At 34.3% G+C, this 10,000-nt stretch overlaps 1 protein-coding gene across 4 annotated transcripts in view; it reads right to left on the reverse strand.

Annotated features, from left to right (window-relative positions):
* Positions 1 to 10,000, reverse strand: part of LOC136839505 (uncharacterized) — a 550,025-nt gene that overhangs the window by 242,653 nt on the left and 297,372 nt on the right. Inside the window, exon 2 of one of the 4 annotated variants that reach the window (XM_067105674.1) lies at positions 5,845 to 5,897. The exons of the other annotated variants lie outside the window; for them this stretch is intronic. Within the exon in view, the coding sequence (XP_066961775.1) occupies positions 5,894 to 5,897 (4 nt within the window). The 3' untranslated portion in view covers positions 5,845 to 5,893. Of the gene's footprint in view, positions 1 to 5,844; positions 5,898 to 10,000 lie in introns of those variants that run through there. 4 annotated transcript variants of the gene reach the window in all.

The following is a 10,000-nucleotide window of genomic DNA, read 5'->3' on the forward strand; positions in this document are numbered from 1 at the left end:
TTTCCAATATCCAATACATATGGTTAGAAAGCTTTCAATGCCTTACATACACTAGTAATTACAGCTTTGACAAGGACATAAAGTATCATATGATAAAAGATCGCCCGAATCAGGAGCGCTGGATCTGCGTTTCCTGAGAGTCTCGGTGCGTCGTGTGGATTTTTGTTTTGAAGCGAGGATGGCCTGAGGGCCTCGGCGACAGCTCTGGACCTCATAATATTATGAATTTAAAATGATCAGCCCGTGTGAAACGTGTTTACAAAATCAAAGCCCTGACACAGGCCTGAATCATCACTCTAATGATTGTAAATTCACAGGAAAACCGCATTACCCAAGAGAGCGAATATTGCAGGCATTGCAGACAAATAAGTAAATAAATGAATAAATGAATTAATAAATAAATAAACAAATAAATAAGTATATATACAAATATATAATTAGAAAAATAAATAAGTAAATCAACAAATAAATCTTGAATCCACGGGAACTTTTTAATTCATGCTGTGGCGAGAAAGACAAGCAAATCATACATTTTACTCGTCAAATAATTTTTCAACTTTTATTAATTACTTTCACTTACGTTTTAATGAATTTCTCTTTAGCTTGCTTTGCCCTTCTTTATATATATGTTCAGCCTATTTCATACAATCCTGTTCAACAAATTCAAAGTGATTTTAACCCTGTTCCATGCATATATCTGTTTGGAATTTTTAAAATCGGAGGTTAAAAAAATAGCGTAGTCGTGCTCTAATTAAACGCACTTTACATTCAAAGCAAAACACCAAATTTACTGAATAACTGTTCATCCAGAAGGAACGTAACATACTATAAAAACATTACGTCTCACGATAATCGATACAATATAAATAAACATAATTACTCCTCGAACTCGAGTATCGAAGGTAGAGAGGGGAATACAATCACGAGAATTCAATAATGGGAAATAAAGGTAAAAGGAGAGAAGAAAAAGATTTGAAATCACTTACTAATGAGAATTTAATTCTTACGCCCCGGGAACTTCCACTGGTAATCAGGGACTTCAGACAAAGGCAAAGAAAACTGCTCGTAAAAGTCATTGAAAAGTTCGACTGCAAAGTCGTGTGAAAGATGCTGCGAGGTTCAGGGCGGTGGTGCATTGTGTGCCGGTGTTCAAGTCTGCCTTTGATAAAGTATGGATTAAATGTGCGTATACATATGTTTACGTATAAGAGCGTAAATATATACATATACATACATACATACACATATATACATATACTGTATATATATATATATATATATATATATATATATATATATATATATATATATACTGTATATATATACAGTATATATATATATATATATATATATATATATATATATATATGTGTGTGTGTGTGTGTATATATGTACAGTATATATGTGTGAATATCAAATGTGTATGTATTTCTGTGTGTGTGTGAGAGAGAGAGAGAGAGAGAGAGAGAGAGAGAGAGAGAGAGAGAGAGAGAGAGAGAGAGAGAGAGAGAGAGAGAGTAATATATCGTAACAAATGGGATGAGAAGCATATCAACTTGAACTAGGAGAGTCAGAATTAGCATAATTAAAACTTCATTCCCATCTACGTCCTAAAAATGTACAAAAATAAATAAATAAATAAATAAAATGCATGATTTAAAAACCTTGGTAAGACAGTGATACCCAAAATACCAAGCAACAATATTTCATCATCAATTATAACACCACATTTGCGAGTTATGAAAACAACCATTGAACAACCGGCTTCATAGCTATAATTAACCCAATCTGAATAAAATAGCAAAGTTTTAAAAAAGGCTTTTATTCCAATAAAAATTAGAGTCAAGGAACGCCATTCCTGTCAAGAAATTCCTATGGCGTCATTCGAAGGCGTCGGTAGGGTTGTGTACGCCCGTGCACCAGTAAAGAGAGAGAGAGAGAGAGAGAGAGAGAGAGAGAGAGAGAGAGAGAGAGAGAGAGAGAGATTGTCCCATTACTAGTATTTCCCCTGACGGTGATTCGACGCTACTGAGTGTCGTCGACGACAGCCTCTAGGGAGTAGTTGTAGGTAAGGTAATGACATCCTCGAACCGATTCCAGGAGGCGCCTTACCTATGACCTATGACCTATGACCTTCTGTATTAATACGGCTGCGAGACGCCTCCTCGTATCCCTCTTTTTTTTGTAATTAGACAAAATCTTCAACGGCTATTGCGGGTTATTTGCATTAAAAAACAAAGGGGATAAAGGGGTGAAAGGATAAAAGGTAAAGGTATAAATGTGTAAAGGGGTAAAGGGATACAGGGGTAAAGGGATAAAAGGGTCAAGGCGTAAGGGAGTAAAGATTTAAAGGGATAAAGGAGTAGAATGATAAAGGAGTAAAAGGATACAGGGGTAAAGGTATAAAAGGGTAAAGCGATAAAGAGGTACAGGGGTACAGGAGTAAAGGGGTACAGGAGTTAAGGGATAAGGATAAAAGGCTATAAGGTTAAAGGGATAAAAGTATAAAACGGCAAAGGGATAAAGAGGTAAAGGTGTAAAGGGATAAATGGGTGAAGGTGTAAAAGTGTACGGGGCCACTCTAGATTTCATGACTGGTTTCTTTCATTAGTACATGACGGTGTTTCAAGTTCAGTTGATTGCCGTTTGCTTCCTAAATGAAAACTCTTAAAACAATAATTCCCACCAGCTTACTTTCAGTCCTGGCTAGATAAGAACCTTTAGATACCAGAGAGAGAGAGAGAGAGAGAGAGAGAGAGAGAGAGAGAGAGAGAGAGAGAGAGAGAGAGAGAGAGAGAGAGAGAGTTGGTATGTGCCTTAGCCTCTGCATCATGGCTTTCGTCTTGAGTTCAAGTTTCTTTGCTTAAGCGTACGGTATGATTCTCTCTCTCTCTCTCTCTCTCTCTCTCTCTCTCTCTCTCAGTACTTTTTGCCATTTAATTTAGGCAGTTGTAATTGGAACAGGTCAGTCGTTCAAGCTTTCTACAAGATTATACGAAGGCTCATCGCAACGCTTCCTGCGCAGTGGTAGTAAATTTAGCTTCCTCTTTCATTTACTCTTGAGTAAATGAACCGTAAATCCTACCATACTGCATCAATTTCTATAAATTGATCCGTTACAGCATAGCTCTAAATTTGTGTTTATTTGCTCAATTCATTCGTTTAACAGCACAATAAAAAAATTCATATTCCTCCCCTCGAATTAGCAAAAATTTCTTACGTTGCTTAAAACGGCGTGCGTTCATTTGTCCACGTTTCATTTGATCGCAGTCTAAATGTCATTTCCGAACCTATTTCTGAACTGAACACACCCGGCTCCCTACGTCAACAGACATTAATTAACGTGACAAAACTTGACACCGTCGCGTCCGAACAACACCGTCACTGAGCATAATTAAACCAGTCACTTTCCCTAAATTTTCCGCCTCGCTACACCGAAGAAATATTTCACGTCACTTCACCAATAATAATAATAATAATAATAATAATAATAATAATAATAATAATAATAACGAATTCCGCACCGCCCATTCGTCAACGAATTTCACATTACGTCCATTCGTGTACACGGAGATCACATTAACGGAAGGAGAAACGATTTCCCCGTCGCTTTGATTCAGGGAGTAACGTTCGTCGAGAAGTCCTTCTTCGGAGCGTCCGAGAACCTGGAAATTCTCGCTGCGCTGAGCGAGAGAAGATTCCATCTCATTCCTCTTCAATTTTCGTCCCATTTTACAGAGAGTCTCTTTCCCATTATGTGAGAGCAGAGGGCGGTCCTTTCAGCGTCTCCTTAGCTACATTAAGGGGAAGAGCTGAAATCCATGGCGCTTGCACAAAATTACATTTGGCAAGGATATTATGTAACGCGCACATTCACATGCACCCACGCGCCGCGCGTGTATCTATCTATCTATCTATCTATCTATGTACATGTATATATATACATACACACACACATATATATATATATATATATATATGTGTGTATATATATATATATATATATATATATATATATAATATAAATATATATATATATATATATATATATATATATATATATATATATATATATATATATATATATATATATATATTTATTTATTTATTTATTTATTTATTTATTAGGCAATATAAATAGTTCTTTGCGTTTCATGTGTCAAATGTTATCGATTAACACATTTCGCTCTATAAATTTACTTCTTTTATAAATAGTAATATCTGTATATAATATATATATATATATATATATATATATATATATATATATATATATATATATATATATATATATATATGTGTGTATGTATATATATATATATATATATATATATATATATATATATATATATATATATATATATATATATATATATATATATATGTATATATAGAAGTAAGTCTAAACAGAAAAATTTTTTCAGTCAATAAAGCTTAACATATGAAAGACAAATAACTTAATATCACCATATATATCACAACACAATTATGCGATAGCTAACAATAAGTAGTTTCATTTACCAATAGAACAAAAAACCAACTGCGAGTTTGACTCCCATCTGGGAAAGGAAAGTTTCTTCACGATGTTCCATTTCTTATTTCAAGGTTTGCAGTGGAGATTGAATATAAAAGTTCTACGATATTAAGAAGTCGAAGAGAAAGGTGTAACAATGAGTGTTTAATCTGCATCTGTTCAAATACTGTCCATTTGCATATGCTAACACAAAGATACAACACAATAATGAAAGGAATATTATACGCAGAACCCAAAAATGGCTGGGCCAACAGGAATATGAAACTACATTGTAAAGTCTTAGGTGAAATGATAACTGATCAAAAAGAAACAGTTTTGTCTTCATATTATGATTATTTCCTTCTTTCTAGTCCAGCATGCGATTTCTCTTCAGTCTTCCGTTTTCCATATTTATTACATTTCTGTTTTTACCGACATCAGAGCTATTGTATCGCAATATACGACCAGTACTCTAGATAAAAGTACTTTGAAAATGAATACTGCCTCTTATTATGTATAAACTTTTTATAGAAATATGAATGACCAATTATTACATATATATATGTAACATTGGAATATAATAATAATAGTTTTTAATGGAATAAAGAACTTTCACTTTCACTGTGACTTTGACTTTTACTCCAACTCCTTATCAATGAGAAGGAATGGGGTGTGTGTGTGGGGGGGGGGGAGCTGTTGTCACCTGCGCTAATATGGTAATACCATACACCTGTTTCACCTTTCTTTTCAAGCGCTAAATATTAGTTCACATAGATATCCACCCAACCCTTTTACATATGGACGAAAAAAGAATAAGACAGTAATGTGGAGAATGTGCTTTCTGAATGACATGAAATGGCAGGCTACTGAATGTGCACCGCAAATGTTCAGCCAATAAAATGGAACTTGTTTGTGAATAGACCGCCATACCATAAGGCATAGAGGTAGTTGGAGGTCAAAAATAAATGTTGTTGTTTTGCATATTGTCTCAGTGACTGTTGTGTGCGTGTGTGTGTGTGTGTGTGTGTGTAAAGGGACCACGAAAGCATTTGCCAACTGGGATACAAGTTCGTGCGATAAAATTGGATAGAGAGTGAAGTGGATTATGTCTGACAAGTTGAACGGGGTCCTGAGAAAGAACACTTCCTTCGTCAACCCTTTTTTGTGACCAAAAATGTTATGTAGATACATACATACATACACCTAGAAGATATTAGTGTGGCATGCACACATACATACATACATATATATATATATATATATATATATATATATATATATATATATATATGTGTGTGTGTGTGTGTGTGTGTGTGTGTGTGTGTGTAATTCACACTTACTTGAAGAATGTGCTGCAGGCTCAACGCAGACTCGTTCGACTTACCTGAAAGAAAAAGACAAGGCCATAAAGAAAAGGGCAACGTTGTTTTTTTAATGACAAAGTTTATTGGTTCGTAAGAAAGACTAATGGTCAAAGTTTTGAGACGAAAAATACGCGATATACTTTAGAAATTCCATGTTGATTCTGGATAAATATTTCCTTAAAATTGCACTTAAAATTTTGGATATAGGCTACATCTGGCAGCTAAATGAAACAAGAACTGAACTGGGAAACATTATAAAGACAAAACAAAAGAAATAGTGACGGGAAAATGTTCAAGAAAAACATTATCAAAATGATTTTCCTTGATATTTTCCATAATACTAAAATAGCTTTCACGTCTTGTCGCAACCTTTTTGTGTCAGAACGGGCACATAAACGATATATAAATTCGACTAGAAAATATTTCCCGTTAAAAAAGAATTCCATCTAATAAAGTTGTCTACAAAATCACCGAAGGAGGTAGATTTTACAGCACTATATTTCGGAAACAACGCTTTCCTTCGACTGAGGGTAAAATCCATCCTCTTTGGTGTTTTTCTGGGCAGCCTTTAATAGGTATATACATAACGTTCATAACTACAATGCTATCTGTGCCTTACAGTCCTTTACAAGTTACCAGTTTGGTAAGCCAGCCAGAGCAAGAAAAAAAAAAAAAAACGAAAATAGAATAAAACTCGTGGATACAATACAGCATGAATTCGTTCTCAAAGCGTAACAAAACTTGTAACTGGTAAAGGATTGTAAGGTGTGTTTTTGTGAATATGAAAGTAGTTATATATATATATATATATATATATATATATATATATATATATATATATATTTATATATTTATATATATATATATATATATATATATATTTATATATATATATATATATATATATATATATATATATATATATATATATATATATATATATATATATATACACACATATATGGCAAAGTAAGTAGAATTTCTTCTCTCATAGAGATAAAATAATTAAATAATTTTTTATCTCCTTTCCAGAAAGATTACAATTTCCACAATGATATAAGAATGTCTCTGCAGCTTCTCTCTGCAAACTACCTCGAACCTTAGCTAAATATAACCACGTGAACGATGTAATGTGCTGGAGAGCATTTATATCTTCCTGCAATTGCTAGCAATGAGTCATGCCACAACAGCGGACAGCAATCACAGCACTCGGCTGTTCTATGTCGATCGATTGAAGAGCAACTTAATAAGGATGTGGGTGAAGGAAGTGACGTAGGAGGAGAAGGGATGTTGATGAGAGGGGGGGGGAGAAGGGGGTTATTGTATAATTGATGCTGAACTCTCAAAGTCGATCATCTACCACTGTATCTAAACCAATGGCCAAGGTTCGAATCCCGGCTATATATATATATATATATATATATATATATATATATATATATATATATATATATATATATATATAAAATAAAAATATTTTAATACAAGCTTAATGTATAACCACAAGAAAGTGCACCAGAATATATCCCAATGCAAGGGAACAAAACACAAAACTAAACATTGTGCTCACAGAGCATAAAAATAAAATGAACTTCAGTATTAAAAGAATATCTCACAAAAAAGGTGGGGGACCAGGTGAGGGGCCAATCAGGAGAACCTTTAGCATTTTGGGCAGTGAAGTGGGGGCGGCTGATTAAAAGAAGTTGGTGACAGCTGCTTCGGTTCACAAGGTTTAGGTAAAATGAAACTGGGAAAGAAAGGGGAATGAATCAGATATTAAGCCTCAAAATTACAGCAATATTCAATTTCCGGCACTGGAACTAAATTTGCAAAGGTCAGGCTAGGAAATGTATTGCCACAAATGTCGCTTACAGAAATCGGTTATGAATTGGAACGCCTGAAATGGTATATAGGTAGGGTGACCATTTGTTTGAGATGTGAAAGGGGGGCACCCGTATAAATTAATAAGTACGTGTATGCTATGCATAAGCATAAATCTAATACAAACAAACAATATATATATATATATATATATATATATATATATATATATATATATATATATATATATATATATATACACTCTATATATATATATATATATATATATATATATATATATATATATAGAGAGAGAGAGAGAGAGAGAGAGAGAGAGAGAGAGAGAGAGAGAGAGAGAGAGAGAGAGAGAGAGAGTTGCAGCTGCTTGATCTTTTTCATCCTGACATATGAGATTTATTCTTCAAAAAGTTATTATTTAGATATATATACAAACATTTGAATAAATGAGAGAATATGATCCAGTCAGCATTTGTTCAGAGCAAGAGTTACTTTCAATGGTAAAATATACGCTTTGATAGCATAAAAGAGAAACTATAGACATGATTAGTAAAACAAAACAAAATAATTTTTACATTAACTCTTGCGGTTAAGTGTATTTCTGGTTCGTTTTTATTTTCCCAAGGAGTGAGGGTTGGGTTTTAAGATAATCATAAAAGTCAGAGCAACTCGAGTCGAAATTGCATTTCACTATTAGTGACTTTCTCTGACGCCCAAGAGATTTTCATTAGAGAGAATACTCTCTCTGCAAAAGCATTGTAGAAAAATGAAAGTATCTTCACTGTTATTACTTCTGCTGTACGTCTACAGGTTGACAGTTCGATGCAGCTTTCATACACTACAGATTTTATTACATCCGGTAAAAAACATTGTTTTTGCCTTCCCTTAATGCTCCACCAAAATTGCGATTTCTGTTGTCAGCACACAAAGCCAACAGTTCAGAGGACAATTCATTAGAATTGAGAGTTTCTTTTACATAGCATGAAAGTATTCACTCGTTTCTCCACCTAGAGTTTTAACTTCCAAAATTTTTACCTTGACACCACGGCAGGGCAAAAAGTATCTAACCAATAAGGGACACAATTTAATATTTCCATAATTAGAGCAGTCACAATATAAAGTCACACAAATTATCTCAGACAGATCCTCTTTTAAGGATTCTCGGGCGTCAGGCAGAAAACATTGTTCAAAATTGCCTCCGTCTCGGTATGAGCGCTTGCAAACGATTGTCAAAACACTTTTTAATAAGCTTGGAAGTGCAATCTATAGAACGGAATGAAAGGTTGTGTTGCATTGCATGATAAGCCCAAGTTCCTTCTGCTACTGCCAAATTCTCTTCTTTGTCTCCAAATCCTTCCTTCTTCAGGAATGTGTCATTGGCTTGCTTGAAGAGGCGCAGGCATCAGCACGCTCATGCCTAATAGTCTTTAAATGACGTTCAGTATCATATTTTCCACCATTTGTTACCGAAAAGTACATGCACTTTATACACTGGGCATCGCTTTCACTTTTTGCTTTATTTATGAAAGGTTATTCACTTTCTAATTCTTTATTGAAAGTACACTTCCTTTTGGATGCCATGATGTCGTCCCCTTTTGAGTGCTGCTTGATTGCTAATTGACTACCAACACGTAGTAGCTGGACTTAGACATACATGGACGAGTGCAGGAGAGGTTACCAGTCAAATCATAAGTGTATAAATGGTGAGTTTGTTTTCACTTTCCTTTATTTGTTTAAAGAAAATGGAGCACAATTCCTACAGTCTACGACCTAGCTATGCTGCAGCAAGAGCCTTAGAAGTTTCGAGAAAAAATATCTTAACTCTTATCTTTGAACAATTAGAAGTTTATGATTTGCATATGCAATGGGGGACACATAACGGGCAAATTCCGTAAAGGGGGACATTACTACGTCCCCCGAAGGTAGTGATTTTTGGGGGGCAGAGATTCGAAATGGTGGACTGTCCCCCGCAAAGGGGGACGTCTGGTCACCCTATATATAGGGCAAGAGCACTTCAGGTTTAACATGTAAAGTTGGTTTTCATATGAGAATATAGATTTTGGTGTGATTGCAAAGCTATTGCAAATTTTCGCTTCATGTTCCAAAAAGGAAAATTTAACAAAAAAATATAGGTTAAAACGACAAGTTGAAGTTAGCACAAACCAACAAAATATGGCATAACAAATATTTACCATAATTGAAGTATTAGCAATAAGTGTTTTTTTTTTTAATTTTAACAATGCAGGACTACCTAAATTGGTTAACCTGCACCTAACTGTCTTTT

This window comes from Macrobrachium rosenbergii, chromosome 6 (assembly GCF_040412425.1).
Source record: "Macrobrachium rosenbergii isolate ZJJX-2024 chromosome 6, ASM4041242v1, whole genome shotgun sequence".
Classification (NCBI taxonomy): domain Eukaryota; kingdom Metazoa; phylum Arthropoda; class Malacostraca; order Decapoda; family Palaemonidae; genus Macrobrachium; species Macrobrachium rosenbergii.